Source organism: Musa acuminata, chromosome BXJ3-3, assembly GCF_036884655.1.
Source record: "Musa acuminata AAA Group cultivar baxijiao chromosome BXJ3-3, Cavendish_Baxijiao_AAA, whole genome shotgun sequence".
Classification (NCBI taxonomy): domain Eukaryota; kingdom Viridiplantae; phylum Streptophyta; class Magnoliopsida; order Zingiberales; family Musaceae; genus Musa; species Musa acuminata.
In genome coordinates this window covers 5329552-5346958 of record NC_088351.1, presented here as the reverse complement: position 1 = coordinate 5346958, position 17407 = coordinate 5329552, and the positions used below count along the sequence as shown (strand labels likewise).

General features: G+C 36.6%; 2 protein-coding genes across 4 annotated transcripts; both read right to left on the bottom strand.

Moving 5' to 3' along the window:
- Window positions 1-517: 517 nt before the first annotated feature.
- LOC103977594 (IAA-alanine resistance protein 1) lies at window positions 518-10715 on the bottom strand. Its single transcript, XM_065144757.1, has 11 exons — window positions 10006-10715; window positions 9815-9898; window positions 9670-9719; window positions 6505-6556; window positions 5103-5207; window positions 3970-4238; window positions 3037-3183; window positions 2846-2953; window positions 1230-1331; window positions 1089-1133; window positions 518-1009 (listed from the first exon to the last, which is right to left on the bottom strand). Exons 1-11 carry the CDS (start codon window positions 10343-10345, stop codon window positions 857-859), a joined length of 1455 nt encoding a protein of 484 aa, XP_065000829.1. The 5' UTR covers window positions 10346-10715; the 3' UTR covers window positions 518-856.
- A 267-nt stretch (window positions 10716-10982) lies between these two features.
- On the bottom strand, window positions 10983-16538 carry LOC135633351 (uncharacterized). Of its 3 annotated transcripts, XM_065142718.1 has the most exons (9): window positions 16331-16538; window positions 13892-14009; window positions 13550-13652; window positions 13138-13217; window positions 12736-13065; window positions 12417-12493; window positions 12258-12300; window positions 12114-12182; window positions 10983-11257 (listed from the first exon to the last, which is right to left on the bottom strand). In XM_065142718.1, exons 2-9 carry the CDS (start codon window positions 13937-13939, stop codon window positions 11234-11236), a joined length of 774 nt encoding a protein of 257 aa, XP_064998790.1. In that variant the 5' UTR covers window positions 13940-14009; window positions 16331-16538; the 3' UTR covers window positions 10983-11233. The 3 variants fall into 3 exon arrangements, 2 of the variants coding, with proteins under 2 accessions (XP_064998790.1, XP_064998789.1); XR_010494965.1 differs by lacking the exon at window positions 13892-14009 and having other exon boundaries at window positions 12114-12185; XM_065142717.1 differs by lacking the exon at window positions 13892-14009 and having other exon boundaries at window positions 10986-11257.
- Window positions 16539-17407: the final 869 nt, after the last annotated feature.

Genomic DNA, 17407 nt, shown 5'->3' with positions numbered 1-17407 from the left:
GAGTTGGGTAAGATACATATTTATGAAACCATTCTTATAATATGACTATGCACTAAATGGTGACGGACCAAGTAAATTGGCTTTGGGGGAATTTTCTTTCCCCCTTTTGACTAGAATCCTTATATACATTGTTAATTGAAGGTTTCGTCGACATTGGCGGAGGAAAAGGAGGTAGCTTTAGGGGAGTTTGCCCATTCGTTTTGGTGTTATTTTGCTTCTAACTTTAGGAGGTACGATGGATAATATATAAATATATCCTGGTAAATGTTATTCCTCATGCTAACAGACTTCAGTCATGTAACAGTGGTGACAAGAACCAGATTTGATGTGCTGAATGAAATCAAGGGAAAATACTGTCATATACACAGTGGTCATGAAAACAAAATTGAAGATTAGATCAACGACATATAGCTGTGCTCCAAAGAGTTCCACTGTTTGGATCTCAGTCATCAAGACGCATATAACAAAAGTAAACATGGAGTTCACAACTGTTTATCTGATCCAAGTATCTCTTCCATGTAAAAATCAGTGGTGCTAATAAAGAAATTAGACATAAAACAAGATAGCAGCACCATGGAATCAAGACATGCATCAGTCCATGATTCTCAAAGTGATCATCATAAAGTTTGTGTCGCTAAAATGTCAATGTACACCTTTCTTACGGCACACAATTTACTGGCACAATCAAAACTTCAGCATCAACAGTGGTGAACATTCTCCTCCGGTGACAGTTTTCCAGAATAGAGAAATCGGCACCTGTAGGGTTCATTTCAGCCCAGGATACTTGCAGCATTTGCCTCTCTTGGAGGAGAACGACAGCTATACAAACAGGTGTTGTCGTTTAATATCAAGCATTTTACTCAACAAGAGAAATGCAAAGCGCAACAGCCACTCCTAGTATCAGAGAAGTCAACTGAACTATTGTGCCTCCGAATGTTGTCTTTCCATCATGCATCTCAGGGAGGACTCCTGCTACCGCTATGTAAATGAAACCACCAGCAGTAAAACCCTGAAAGAAACAAATAGAGATGTTATCAAGTGTTACTTTACAGCAAACAGAATTTTCACAGTAAAAGGAAGAGTTTCACCTCAATAAACGATGTCTGTCCTGGATCCTTACCCAGAAACAAGGCCTAAAAAATTGGGGAAGGGGAAAAACAACTTTCATCAGTTCGTTCTGATCTATCATCCTTGAAAACTTAAGAGAAGAAACAAGAGAATGAACTAACCAATGCGGTTCCAGCTAATGCAGCCAACGCTGACAGAAAGTTGAAGAATAGGGCTTTGGGAGCAGAAAATCCTGATCGCACCAAAATTCCAAAATCACCCACCTAATAACAAAAGGATATTTTTGTTAAAACAAAAAATTCAACACTAAGAAAGTCTGAACTAGTTTATAGGTACAGTGCACTTCAGAAACAAAAACTTGATTAAATAAGACAGCTCATATAAAAAAAGTCAATATTTTCAGGTTGTTAGTAATGTTGAGACATTTTACAGACCAAAGCTCCTCTGTTTATTTTTGGTGTTTTCTTATCCCAAGTCTTCACTATTCATGCATGCATTGCGAAAAACAAGTCACTTACAACTTTGATGATTGTTGGGTTATGCCTTCTCTATAAAAGGTTTCTGGAAAAACAGAACTATTTACTACTTTTAAATATATTATATTTATCTATAGTCTTTGATAATAACCGACAAATAAAGTCTATCCTATATATTTATCTTTTTGTAAGAACTATTAAGCTGAATCCATAAAGTCATATTTTAAGCCCACTGAATAACTATGAATGGATTAACATAGCATTCATATTACAAGTAAAACTATCATGGCAGAAGAAGAACCAAGATTGCCCTGCCATTTAAATGCTATATGGTTTACTATTTGCAAACATATTTCAACGAATATAAGAAATGAAAATAGACAACCTATACATTTTCCTAAAAATAAGAATTCCTTGAAAATATGATGGCACAGCTTGACGGTCATAAATCAAAGTTGACCTTAGAAGCCATCATGGTTCTACATCCCATGGTGTTTACTGAGCTTCATGGGGGAGCTTTGCTAATTGCCCTTAAGACATGATATTATCTATTCAAAACTCATCTGTCACCTGTCAGTGAACATAATCTGCCTAGAAATTCAGTCTTCACTCTCACCAAAACCTTTTCCTTGTCGCTTAGAGAGTGCACAATAAAATCATGGCCATGTGTATGCAACTAACATAGTATTTTTCCAATGTCAAAGGGAAAAACGTTTTTGCTCTATATTTGTGAATGCATATGATTTTAATCTTCTAGGATGTCCCAGTCAGCTAATTATGACTCGCAAAAGCAGTTTCAGACTAGCATAATCAATTGCAACATATGACCATGCCGAATAAACTACTAAAGTTTCGGTTTTTTAGATCGTATATACATTATGAACAAACTGTGATGCAATGCTGTAGTCATCATATACCCACTTCTGCACTCATTTACTATCTCATCCTTGCAAAATTATCACATAAAACTAGATAAATATGCAAAAAGAGAACATAATGAAGCATAATTAATCAAGGAAGATTTTGTAAGTAAACAGGTCATGAAATGAAAGAATTTAGAATTTCAACTTTCATCTACAATATACAATATACAATATAGAGCAATCCAACTTAGAGATATATTACATAAACAAAATAACATTAGTTAATTTCAACATTGATCATTGCTAACCTGAAATTAGCAGAAAATGAAGTCATTCTAAAATTCATTCAGATTTTGATATAAAGCATCAGATTAGTAATTAGAAGGCTACCAGGATACATAAACAATTTGCTAAAAAGCTATAAAGATGGAAAATAACCTCTTGAGGAAGCTCATGTGCAAGCAAGAATAGTGTTCGAGACCACCCTCCAACTGAACCATGCAATAAGAATGCACTTCCCAAGGCCATACCATCAGTAAAGTTGTGCTGGAATATTCACAGTACTCAGTATGCATGATTCCACTGTACATCCAGAAACCAGAAGAAAATTTTGATGTACACAAACTTACAACACCATCAGAGAAAAGATTCAGGTATCCAAACACCAAGTTCGATTGAGGAGCTGTTTCACCATCGGATGATTGCTGGCTTGCAGAATCATTGCTAGCATTTGAATCTTTCACACTAGCTATGGAGGCACCACCGGTATTGGCACGCTGTAAATGAGAATAAATAGACATCAAGACTATTAACTGAATCCATCAGAAGATTCATTATAACATTTTTAATGTAACAACTACCTGTAGCTCAAGGCAAATCCTACTTGACAAGAAATTAAAATCCTAAAGGTGCAAAGTAGATTCTAGGAGACCGTAGTGAGGATACAATTAGGATTCATGAGTTCGTTCATTAGAGATAGTTTATATACATACAAAGTGTCACTTCAGCAGGACAGAGATAATAAGAAATGTATAGGGTATTATTAGCTTTGCAAAAAAAAGAAAAAGAAGTCTGCAGGGGGTAAGGCTCCAGTTAGTTCAACATTTGCAAAGAATGCAAAAGATAATAGGATGAAGAGCACAGCTCATAATGACAACATTATGGTCTTGAGAGAACCAAAGACATATCTGTACATGTTAACATCTTACCTTCCGGAGAAGACTTTCATGTTTCGTGTGGTTTTTATTTGTCTCTGCGCCATTGGAATCATCATCTGATGGCTCTTTGTCTAGCTTTCTTTCCTTTTAACTGTTACCCTTTGGATTTGACTCTTCATGATTTTCATTTTCATCCTTTGACTTGTGATGATGTTTATGGTGATGATGTTTTCGTTCATTAGAGATAGTTTATATACATACAAAGAAGTATGCAGGGGTTAGGGCACCCGTTAGCTCAACATTTGCAAGAATGCAAAAGATAATAGGATGAAGAGCACAGCTCATAGTGACAACATTATGGTCTTGATAGAACCAAAGACATATCTGTACATGTTAACATCTTACCTTCCGGAGAAGACTTTCATGTTTCGTGTGGTTTTTGTTCGTCTCTGTGCCATTGGAATCATCATCTGATGGTTCTTTGTCTAGCTTTCTTTCCTTTTGACTGTTACCCTTTGGATTTGACTCTTCATGATTTTCATTTTCATCCTTTGACTTGTGATGATGTTTATGGTGATGATGGTGCCCATGTACTACATCATAATCTCCTTTTCTAGAATTATCTTCAACATATCTCACAACCTTCTCAACCAAAAAAAAGAGGACAATGCCAACTGCAGAGCATGTGAGAGAAGAAATTAGCCAACTGAAGCACTCCAAGATGAAAATATCACTGATTCCTGCCAACAGAAATGATTTCTCTCCTTTGACATATCTGAACTAGAGAAAAAAATTATGGATTTTAAGTTGTCCTAGGCCCTAGCAAAATTTCTGAACAGCACCCTGCCAGTTTTTGGTCATGTAACAGCAACGTTATAGGTTTCCATGGTCAACAAATATGTTTTTGTTAGAAAAGAACTGTGTTGCAGATATCATTTCTTGTTCGAAAGCGTGAAAAAGAAGAAGCTTTCTAATCTTGAACCATAAAAAACACAAGAAATTCTAGATTTTGAGGTGTCCTAGGACCTAGTGGACTATGAAGGAACATGCCAGCTCTTGGCCATGAAGAAGCAACTTTACTGGTTTCCATAGTTAATGGATATGTTTTTGTTAGAGTACTGTGCAGCATCATATTTGCATGCGGACGCACAAAATTCCTATGCATAGTCTTCTAATTTCTGTTTTTGGCCCTGTAATAGCAACATTACTGGTATCCATAGCTAAAGCATAGGTTTTTGTTTGAAAACAACTGTTCTTCAGTCTTAAATTCCTACAAAAAGGGTTCTAGCTTTGTTCATCAGTGATGTCTGACATCCAATTGGTGAAAGCTTGACTGTTAAATCAACAATAGTTTTACAACATGTTCAAGTTTTATTGTTTCAGTAGGTTCTGGGACATTATCTGTGCACCATGATAATAAGAAGCAAGGAGTAAAGTACTTTCAAAGATTGGCATCTTGAATTGTAAACAAGATAATGCTTAATGATCCATACAAAGTAACGCATGAATCTAGTATAGCAATGAGTAGAAATACTCACTTAAAACAGACAATCCAACAGAAAGATCTTCCAAACTATGTGAATGAGAATGTCCATGCTCTTGATGGTGATCATGATGCTCGTGCACATGTGAGTGCTTCCCACCTGAAAGAATAAAAAAATATGGTTTTCAATACGCATCAAATGCATTGTTATATAGGATCTGCAATAATCAACTATTTCAAAGGTTTGAATGTCAGAATGTTGATCAAAGCAAAAGAATATACCTTGTGTCAATTCACGAATTCTCAAGTTCATAAACATTCACATGCATTATTATCTAGGAATAGCTACCTGATCAATGTTTTTTTGGAAAAAAAAACTATTTTCTAATGCTGAAACATCAGTAAGTCAGGATAAGCAAAATTAGTAAACCATGTGTTAGCGCAAAATCTTGCATCCTCAGCTGAAAGTGGGCATGTCGTTGCACCAACGTTCAGGTACACAGGAAACCAACATCAATTTCTGAACATATGTGCTATAATCCATGCTAGCCTTCCAAAATTTAGTAAATTTTTCGATAGCCATCACTTATAACAATGAAGAACTCAGCATGCATTTGCTCCTGAAGTGTCACTCACTTTGGACGAAAATCATAGTTGAAATAAGTGGAATTCACTAATACAAACTGGGAAAGGCTAATCTGGCTAAGTTGAGTGCTTGGTGTATTTGGTTTCTTGCATTGCCCCTAGATGTATATGCAAAGTGCACCACAGTCCTGTATTTTTCATCTGAAGAATTCCTTTGCAATGACAAAATACAGATTTCAAAGCCGGGCTTAGTGAAAAACATAATTATGGTACTATGCGCTAAAGATTCAAATACATGGATATACAATAAGATTTTGAAAAAAAAAAAAACTAAAACCCCAATTTGGGTGCCATTCATATGCCACAAAAAAGTAAATTTAATATTTTTATACATAACCATAATTGCACCAAAAATAACGAAGAGCATATATAATACTTGAGCACTTTCATTATGAACATAAAGATTATCATCATAAATCAGCCATTCAGCTAATAAGACAATATTTTGTAGCTTTAAGCATTTTTCTCAATCAGCAAATGCAGTTCCCAAATGCATAAAGCCAAACATCCGATAGATAATAATATATAAAAATGCAAGTATCTAAAAAAGCCATCTTGCATTTGTAAATACTGGGCACACTCATGCATGCATTTCAAAAAATGTGTATGCATCAACTTTTACATCGATACAAATGCCCCCAAAAATCTTGCTGATACTGTTTATGTTTCCTTTTTATGAAGTGCTAAACTGTTAATGAACTTTAATTGGATCAACCACAAAGTACCATATAGTAAGCTCAAGAATCATTTTAAATAATGAGGAAAGGATGTTAAGAAGCAAAGAGAAGCATCTTGTACACAGAGTATCATACCAAATGCATGGGGTAACTGATGAAGAAAAGCATCCCCTAGCATTGCCCCAGCCTGTAAGTGAATCAAAGTCAAGATATTTAATCAACATCATCTTTAAAAGTTTCTAATAACAAACCTTCAAAATTTCAGTATCATGAGGCACATTATATGAGGTCAATTACTCTAGTAGGATAAGAAGTGTGAAAAAGCTTTTCTCTCTAAATGAAAAAGGTGTGGAGTTGGCTGCATGCCTGGTCAGCTGTAGGGAAAAATCAACAAAATAGCACACCAATCTTTGTCCTCGTATCTGGAGGAAAGGATGGCGCATGTGGCAAAAGCTACATTGCTTTAAAACATGATGGCACCATTGGACTGATACTTTCTATGATGTTCCTCACTTTCCGGTGCAGGATCATTTCAATTATTCCTTATTTAAAAAATTATTAGCTTACAATATCTTTTGCAATTTCATAAATTACCATATAGGAACATCTACTACAGTCTAATGTTACTAAAAAACGGTCAAATAAAAGAAGGAAGATAATCACAGGTATGATTAAGGATCTTAAAGAAAAAGGAAGGAGATAAGTCTTCAATTTGATTTTAGATTTTATCTTTGCAAGAAAAGTGTTGTTTAATAAAATTGTATTTCAAAAATCCATTGAATATTTTATGATAAATTTACCCTTCTAACATTTTTAATATTTATTCACAAGTGAATACATATTTTATTTAAATTAATAAGTAAAAATAAATAAATAAATAAATAAATAAATAAATATAATCTTATAAAAAATTCCATATGACCCAAATATAGAATAAATAAATAATATAATCATATAAATAAATATTAAATAATCTTTAAAAATAAATAAATAAAATTCTGCCTTTATCGAAAATATAAATCATATTGGTTTTTCACTAAATCAATTTGACAATCTTATAATTTTAGATGAAGTCATAGAGTACTTTCGAAATTTGAAAAATTATGTTGACATCCTATAAATGTTGAAATACTAATGCTACTAAGTAACATCAACATCTGAGTATTTTCAATGCAACATCTGGGCCAAATACGATTTGAAAAAAAATTATCAAATACTAATTCATATTTGAGATGTGCATTGGGCCCTCAATGCACATTTCAAATATGTTCCCAAATGGACCCTTGATTACTTTGCAAGAAAAAATGGCTTTTAAAGTCTTAAAAATGTTTTTACAAATTAAAGTGCTTTAAAAAAAATCTTGTGTTGCTTGTAAAAAATTTACAGAACTAAAAAGAGAGACACAATGATGTAGGATGAGAATGCCACGTATAGAGGAAGTTTTTTCTTTTTTGAGAATATAATAGGAGAAAGAGAGAAAGAAAATTATAATAATCAGAAAAGGTAATAGAAAAGATATCCTTTTGGCTAAGTGTTTTAAAAAGTGCTATGCACCAAAATGAGCCAAAGTTCCAAAGCCTGACTGCTTGAGGGCACTAAGCGCTTGCCTAGGTGCCCACCCCAATGAAGCAAAGCGATCTAAAATATTAAAATATTAAAATATATAATACAATTGATAAATATGATTATATAAATAAAAATATGATATTAAATTAAAAAGTGTATTTAATCCAATGTTAACAGTAGCTAGGGGGGGGGGGGGGGGGGGAGAGAAGAGTCATCGACGGTGGAACGTAAGGAAGGAGAGGGCAACAGTGACAGAAGAACTTTTAGACTAATGGTAGTGGCGACGGAGGAAGCTGCAAATTATCACATATTTAGTTGAAATTACCTAAGTTGTGAGGCACCCTTGCATTATCTATCTGCAAAGGGTTAGTATAATTGTAACCTCGTTCAAGTCCCAAAGGACCTGTAAAAGAGCAAATTGACTAGTTCAAAAACGAGTGGCGAACAAGTCTCGATGTCACGTGAAGAAGGCATCTCTATAAGTAATTCAACAAACACTTGGTGTGCAAGAGAGAAACGAAAAAACAAGAACTTTAGAAGGCAAACAAACTGTCATAAGTCCATAAACGACTACTCAACAGCTGTCAAGCACGTTGGCAAGTTCCCATAGGCTTAACTTGTGAACTTGTAAATCTAATCAGCGCCCAACACTACCCCAAACCCCCATCCAACCTTGTGCCACCCGAGGGATTCTGAGGTGCTTAGATAGCTGACATTTTGTTCCACACTGCAGTCTGCAAAAAACAGGCCATGGGACGCGAAAACTAGGCCATTCTAGGGTAGTTTTGCCTATTTTGGTGACCAATCGCTCTACAGCCCTACAAACTGTTCCCGCTTACAGTTTTCAAGCAAAAACACACAAAAACAAGGCAAAATATGCTGCTAAACATATGTACAAGCAAACAAAAGCGACGAACGGTTCGTTGACGAAGGTTTTGCGCATGCACAACGACCGTCTGTGACAGGACGACGACAACAACGATGGAGAAAGCTTAGGACAATGACAACGGTGGCCACGGAAGTTGCGGACGTTGACATCATGGGCGGAGAAAGCTTCAGATGTATTCGTCAGTGATGGAGGAAGTTGCGGTCCTGTCCCTCAACAATGGAAGAGTCCTGTCCCTTGGGCCTCGCCTCGCCTTGTCTCACCCGAGTGCCTCGGCAAGCGCCCGGGCGCCTTTTTAAATCACTATTTTGGCTCAAGGAAGAACTTTTAGGAACGAAGGACCAACATCTCTATGCATCTCACATATAGATGATGAAATTATACTATTAGAACTCATATGGTGACCTTGCAACAGTCACAAGTAATGTGGGAGAATAACTTTTTCCCATTAGAATCCCTTTTTCCCATTTTATAAACCTCACATACAAGACAAAGAAAGAAAATACAAAAATATTATAATTACATCAAGTCAAATCAATCAATTATTCTTTCCTTTACAAAAAGATAACTTTCTATGGTTGATTTGGAAAATAATTTTTCTTTTTTCATGATATTCTTGATATGTTTCCATCTTCATCCAAATTCATTCTGTAGAACATGGTCGCTGCAGGCAAGAAATAGTTCTTGCACAGTGCTACTAATCTTATAGTGTACAATTATATATAAAAATAATGCAGATAAAAGAATAAAGATTTCCGTTCAACTAAGTTGCAATCACTGTATTCTACTTTTAGTTAGTCATCTGACACTGAAATACTAACTTCTAAAAAATGAATCAATAAAATTACCCCAAAAACAGCTAGAGAATCCACAACGGCCTTGGACGGCTTTCCCTGCACTGCAAAGAGATCAAAACTGAGACTTCCGACGACAAAATGAAACATCATGATCAATACCAAACACACGTCACCGAGCCAAGGTCAGATCACTCACGGAAGATCACAGGCAAAATAATGAGGCAGATCAGTGACGCCATGCTCACCAGCAGCGAGCACCCCATCGCACGCACCCAAACACCTTCTCCTCCACAATCATCCAGACACAAAAAAGTCGCGATTTTTCAGAAAAAGAACCCATTATCTGTACTCACCAAAAACCGAATCAAATTATCGTATCCAACTCACCTGCTGGAGACAGCTCATTGTGTTGATCGCCATGAAAATGGTGATGATGGTGTTCGTGATGGTGGTGGTGATCCAATCCGTCCAGCATCATCAGATCCTCCTCCTCAGCCAGCTCCTCGGGAAGCTTCGATCCCCGAATCTCGCCATGGTGGTCGTGGTGGTGATGATGGCCGCAATGATGGTCGTGGTCATGGTCATGGTCATGGTGGTGGTGATCATCGAGATCGACGGCAGGGGAGAACGGGCAGGAGGAGGAGTGGCCGACGCTGGCGGCGGCGAGGACGATGAGGGAGAGGAGGCCGAAGAGCAGGCGCAAGCGCCGAGAAGAGGAGGGAGGCATCAAAGGAGGAGGAGGAGAGGAGGAAGGTCCAGATTAGGGTTAGGAACGGCGGCAATAGCCCTCGATGGTGATGCAGAAGACGAGGACGAAGAAGAGGAGGATGATGGCCACTATGACGCCAAAGGTGACCACATCCATCGCATTTATCTCCCTAAGTTAACGGTTAGATTTGCTTGTTTTCCATAATTCTAAACGAACCTTTACTCATCGAAACACAGATCAGAGTGAGAAAAAAAAATGGGAATTTTAGGGAATTTTGCAGATATTTTCTCGTACTATGACGCACAGAGGAGAATCCTCGGACATGGAGGCGAGGGCTCGGGAGAGAGGTTTCGCTACTGTCACCGACTCACCGGAGTGTGAGTGGCCGAGGGAATGGGAAAAGGAGGAGCCAGGTGTGACGTGGCAGAACCTTCTTTCGCTTCTGGGATCCGGTACAAAGGAGCGTGCAGTAACGATCATTCTTAGCCACCTATGTGATTGACATGTGGAATCGAAAAATGCATTTACATGTACACATATTTTATGCCATTTTTTGTGCTATTTTATTTTGTCTAGACATTACAAATTAAAGATAATAAATACTAGTAAGGCCAATCCAGTCATGTGCATAGAGATATGAATGTATGCATATTTCGGTAAGAATTGACAAGTTCAGCTAAGAATTGATCATTTTCTAGAAACTATTACATTAGAACATTTAAGTATTTCTACTAAATTGTTGGGTAAGAAAACTTTCCATTACATTCATGGGCTGTGGAATTCGTGGTAAAATTTAGCCCAAGACAAAAAGAAATTAGAAATTAAGCAGATATGCAATTGAATTGGCCATGCACATCTTTCAGCAACAAATGTTGTCTAATAACAGTTTGAAACAGAGCACTGCACTCATCCATCATCCTGCTGCTTTTCCTGCATAAGTTGGGGAGAGTGCATCAGACAGATGTTTAAGTACATTAGAACATGCAAACATCTGAAAGATCAAATTTTCTAGGCTTCGTATATTTGTTTGATCACATTTTGTTTAATAACACTACTATTGTTCTTCAGAAGATTACTAGTGAATAAGTTCTACAATATTTCAAAGGTTGAAGCATACAAAAATGCATTTGCATCGTCATGGTAAATGGAAGATAATAACATGGTATTAGGATTTGGACATCATCATCCATGGAAAATGAGCATATGCAAGCAAAAGTAAAGTGAAAATATAGAGAGTAAAAAATGGGAAACGGATGCCATTCTAGAGAACTAAGCCGACTATCATAGTCAAATAAATCCAGGCGACCATTCATCTTATCTCTCTTTTTGCTATCAAATATATTTTGGTGTTACACCTATAGTAGTCTCCTGTCTTTTTAACCACACCTTCATGGTTGTCCTTTCTGGCTCCTAACCAGTATGTTCCATGCATAACTTTTTATACCAACATTAGGATTCATTTGATGGAGGTATAAGGTCTGATATAGAACCACAAGACATCTATGGAGGAGCAGGTGATGGATACACTGAGAACGACTCCCAACTTATGACCTGTGATTGAGACCTGAAGTGGGCAAACAACTCTCACTGATGATCTGTCTTGGTCCTAAGAGGTTGGGCAGGATCAACCACACTGAAGAGACTAAAAGGTGAAAGTAGATAAAAACCAGAGTCTACTGTTGCAAGAGAGGATTTGTATAAATAGATATAAACTTGCATAGACATTAACCACTATTTTAAAGAAATCTGGAGCAAAAGGTTTATTTACTATGAGAATAGAGAGTACCTCCAATTTTGCTCTGGCTTCAGAATCAAACGTCTTACATAGAATCTCATAGCTTTTCTCAGCTCCAATCTACTATGAGAGAACAAGAGTAAGTTCCATAGATTAAAAAAAAAAAAAATTGATTGTAGATAAGAAAAACCATACCAGTGGATCCACTTGTGATGGTGAAATGTTCGAGATGACATATCTGAAAATACATTAATTTGACTTCTCAATTCAAACCAAAGGCGAAGAGTAATGATATATGATATTTATGTTCTTACATGATCTGCACTTATCATACATGTTTAGATAATAACCTACCTCAGCTTAGTTGTATAGAAATTCATGGCTAGAACATTAGCTTTTTGTACTGTCAGCATCACAGCTCCCATGTGATTCTAATGATTACATGGAACACAATATTCAGGGACAAGTCAAACAAGAAGCCATCTATTTTAAGATGCTAGTCATGCTCAAAATTCACTTTTTCCATCAACTAAATGGAAAGAAGTAGAAACAACTTCACAGTAAAGCATGACAATAATTATACAAAACCAGATCTGATGAAAGTGCCAAACAAAAATAAAAAAATAACTTGCCATGCACCTATGTATCACTTCTACAAAACATATATTGTTACCTTACGAGCAATAAGTTCAATTAATTGCATCAGGAACTTCCCTAATCCCTTCCTTTGTGTGCAAGTCTCAAGCTGTAGCTCATATACATAAACAACAGGAATATCTTCCTCAACAATAAACCGGTAATGCACAAAACCAACCAGACGATTCCGATCACCTGTCTGACCAGGATAGGTTGTTTCCTCACTTTTGGTTGATAAATTGTCATTAGAAGTTGTATTTGTGGATTGCCGCACAAATATATAGTGTGCTTCAGGTGAAACCATTTCCCTGCGCTTCACTTTCTCTTCCATTTGCCACTCTGGACCATATGGACCTTCCATATTGACCTAGACAATTTGGTTTATCACATGATATTAGTACTTAATGCATACTAAAATTGAAAAAGTAAATGGTTTTACCTTAAGAAGATTTTGAATATATTTCTTAACAGGAGGAGCAAGTTGGTCTCCAAGTCCTGATTCCAAGCAGACAGAAAGTCCTGATCATCAGTTAACATGATCAGGATTCTATCACAGTGAGATATAGAAAGAACTTACTATATAAATAGATGGTATCAAGAAGAAAGAAAGCTACAAAGTAGAAACAGATGTGTAGATACATAAATCCAACTGTCTATGTCACATAACAGATTGAAAAGACAGGTTGTTTTGGATTTATAATAGAAAACTGAGTTTTCAGATAATAAGTTCTTTAAACCTAAAACGGCATAAAGAAAGTATAGCACTATGAACTACCATCTTCACACGGAAATGTAACATTACATACTTGTACATCTTTTCCAATGCTCTTAAAGTTCTAGCTCCTATTTACCGTTTCTTTCATAGTGACAAAAGGGAGGAAAGGAAACTAGATGGTCCTTGACAGATGATGCCTTCTTTATAATTTCATCAATTGCCTTTTTCTTCTCAAGTACCTACAGAAACACATTGTTGTCAGTTGCAACATTTAGATTTTTGCATATATTCCTCAAGCATTACTATTTAAATAATTAAGTGCATGAAAAAAATAATCATAATTTAATTGAGAAAAATAATCAATATAGATAAATCAGATGAAAGTTAACCAAGCCAGTAGAGTTTTAGACTAAATATTTTATGCATGTGCGCGGAAATCACTTTTTGATGTTGTACATCAAATGCTAAGGAACTTTACCATGTGATGTTGTACTCCATTTCTCTTCCGATTCACATGTTTGCACATGTCCCCTCACAATTTCAGAAACTGAATTCTCATTTTACCATGTGCTTGGTCTTTCAAGTTAAAATATCTCCTGAAAATATGTTGGTGAAGTCAAAGAGATGTGTGCATCAAGACAGAAATTTCTCAAATGAAAGGATTTTGCTGTAATATCTATTCTCACTCGAGCAGAGCTTGTCAAGATTGTGTCTGGCTGTAGCATGTAAACATTTCCAGGTCTTGGGTACACTAACAGAGTAATCAGCATATTCATATAATTCATTTTTCTCAGCAGATCCACTCTAGATGTGAGTGAAACTGAAATTCCAACTAAAATCAAGTAATCAAAGCTTTAATTTCTAGTCCTCAATAGTTTGAACTTACAGAGTCCTGCAACACACCAAAACCACAAATGATTGAATCCTCTCTAATATTACAACATATTACTATAATCTTAGGGCTTGGACCGAAATGATCTCAACACCACTCTTCACAATAGTGTGCACATCTATAATATCCAATCTGGCATTCAAATCTTTCTGTCACAAGCCTCTATGCTAGGATAAATCATTACCCACTCACTTTATTGCATAATCATCATTAATATTTTATTTCCATAGCTATCAAGTGAAAAAATTTCCTGCCTGCTTACATGTACGGATTTGAAAATTGTGATTTCTTCTAAAATACAAAAAAAGTATAAACTCACATGAATGCAGCCACAACCATCTCACCTACGCTGAGATGCAGCAAAGGGCCCACTAGCGGGTTCCACGCAGGCCCCATTCTGCCTATCCAATCACCATATTGGTAGGTGAGGTGGTAATGCAAAGATGGGCAGAAGATTATGACTTTTTGAAATAAGAACTCAAATCCGTTTCCGTGGCCACCCAGTCCTTCATTTGGAAATTAACTTACACCAATCCATATGGTTTTTATCCCCCTCGCCCTTCATTCTCTCTACAATTTGATAATGAAGGTTATTCTCCTCTTCTGCTTAAGAGTTTGTCCTGCTATAATCTCTGTCTTTCCTAATATCTCCTTAACCAACTGGCACTTACATCACATAAGCTCACTTTCATAGATCTCCTATAAATAGCACACTTTCATATTTTCATTGAAAATTTCCTAAATTTCCATACAAATCTTGAGGGATAAATTATACAATTTTTTTATCTTTTTTTCATAACCAACTGCCAAGGATATTTATCTCAGTGCACATCTTCACATCATCTTTACTATCTAGCTCAAGTGCAAACAATTAGTAAATACCTGTAACTCAAGAAATAAAGGATCTATGACATAAGAAAGGAGGCCCCCAAAATAGGACTTATATTGCAAGTATTATTATCATAAATGTGACAATTAGGAGAAGCAATGAAGATCATTGGTTGTAATTAAGTTTAACCCTGATAGGAGTATAACTAGCTTACTATTCCTTTCCAAAAGTGAAACAATAGCAATATTATGTTGGATGCAGCTTGTATCAGAAATCCATCAGAATGTTTAAGATTAACATGATGATAGTGGTTCATGCATGATTCCAAGGCACCAAACGTGCAAAATACTACTTGTCACGGAAATGAGGTGGTGAACTGCTTATAGAATGGCAATGTGGTTAATTTCAAACGCTAGAATAGTCTCGTATTAAATTAGCTCTGTTTTGCATTTGCAAAAATATAAAATAAAATATAATAAAAAATTATTTTCTCCTTTCTTCTTATACTTCACTGCTAGTTGCTTTTTACCAATATTTTCCTTGCTATTTAAAACCAATGAATTCTCCAACAAATTGCTCACTTTTTTTCACACAAACACCCCAAAGGACTGATGGTATGTATCAAAAGATCTCAGTAGTTGCATGAATATATAGAGTGGCCTCTAGGGAAAATGTTCAGATAGTAAGCAAGCACCAAACTTTTAACAAAAAGTTCTATCAAATTGTTGTCCTCTCCAGTTGCATGCAGGGCCCACTGCAAAAGTGAGGATATCAAAAACGACTAGAGTCCTTAAACATTTGAAGGGCACCAAACTAAACGAAGATAAAAGGACAACAGCCGCCACCATATTAACAAAAATCCAGCTGTTGTTTGCTAAACTCAACAAGGAAAACCCTTAGAGCCGGTGATTCCAGAAAGTATTATAATACATCACTTCCATATTGGCCTCTTTTAGAACAAAAATTAAAGTCAGATCTTTTTGGGAAGAGAAAAAAAAAAGGGAAAGAAGGCCACCAGTATAGGAGCATAGAACGTTCAAAAGGCAACAAAAAGCAGAAAGAAAAGAGGGAAAGCCCTAAAGTTAACAGGAGAAAGAAAAAAGAAAAAGAGAACTTTTTCATGCTCATTTGATCAAAAGCTGCAAAAAAAATCCAATCTTTCTAGCACAAACAAGACGAAGAGATGAGAAACCCACCTCCTTTCTTTTGATCTTCTTCTCTTTACCGCTGAGAAGTCGTTTCGCCTCCATGGATTCCACCAACCAAAGCAGACCCACGTCCACTCCTAGTCTCCCCTCGCATCTACAAGAAAGACTCCCTCCCCCACTCTCCGCGTGTCCGTCGCTGTCTCCGTCATTTTCTTCCTTCGGGCGACTCTCTGGAGTGGAATCGACCGCAGGGGAGCGAAAGGGCGACGAGGCGAAGGACGGGTCCTGCAACGGGAGATTTAAAGAACGGTGGCCCACCACCCTCACACCGAACAGTCGCCGAGTACGAGGAGATACGGCCACGACACCTGCGGGCCACCCGTTCCGTCGAGTTTTCGTCCGCACTTTGGAGCGGATCGGATTTATGACATACCCGCGTCCGATCCATTTACAATCATAATATGAAATATTCGAGTTGGATCTTTTATTTCAGATCATGTATTCATTAATTAGTAGACAAATTAATGATTAACTATACGTCGATCCTTTCACTATATATTGGCCTCCATTAACCCGGTCGAGTAGAATGGCCCGAGTCTGGCCACCATTAACCCGGTCCGGTAATATTAGCTAATGGCCCGGACCGGGTTGGGTCTGAATTGACTTAGAATGGCTTAATTTGCATGCCACACAGAGTTAGAAGATAAAATAAGCCTAACATATCCAACTAAGAGTAACTGTCAAAAGTAATCGATATAAATTAAGACAAAGGGATTGGAAATGGACATGGATAGAACAATAAGCTGTTCTAAGGTGAAATCCTTTGAGCATCTTTGAAGTGAGCTATACTCTAATGACCTTTTGGAGTGATTAAGAAGCCCACTTCTATGTCTTCCTAACTAAGCTTTTCATGGGTTAGAAGGAGATCTTATAAGAGACTAGAAAGGATGCCCTTCTCATGTGTAACTAAAACAATAAGGAAACTAGGGATCATATTAAGTTTGGGGGAGCCAAAATTTGGAGCTTACCTCCCTCATGATTTCTAGCACTACATTTAGTGTATACATGTAGAAGGCCTTTAAGCATAATACCTGCAAAAACAAATCAGCAAAACATGAGCTAATT

What these genes read in the sequence shown, in the direction of transcription:
- LOC103977594 (XM_065144757.1), bottom strand. Translation starts at nt 10,345, where the DNA reads ATGCCTCCCTCCTCTTCTCGGCGCTTGCGCCTGCTCTTCGGCCTCCTC. An exon ending in ATGAAAGTCTTCTCCGGAAG is followed by an intron (nt 3,184 to 3,969) that starts GTAAGATGTTAA and finishes TCTCATTTACAG; the next exon opens with CGTGCCAATACCGGTGGTGC. An exon ending in ATCTTTTCTCTGATGGTGTT is followed by an intron (nt 2,954 to 3,036) that starts GTAAGTTTGTGT and finishes TGAATATTCCAG; the next exon opens with CACAACTTTACTGATGGTAT.
- LOC135633351 (XM_065142717.1), bottom strand. Translation starts at nt 16,384, where the DNA reads ATGGAGGCGAAACGACTTCTCAGCGGTAAAGAGAAGAAGATCAAAAGA. An exon ending in AGAAGATCAAAAGAAAGGAG is followed by an intron (nt 13,653 to 16,330) that starts GTGGGTTTCTCA and finishes GTGTTTCTGTAG; the next exon opens with GTACTTGAGAAGAAAAAGGC. An exon ending in TTCTATACAACTAAGCTGAG is followed by an intron (nt 12,301 to 12,416) that starts GTAGGTTATTAT and finishes ATGTATTTTCAG; the next exon opens with ATATGTCATCTCGAACATTT.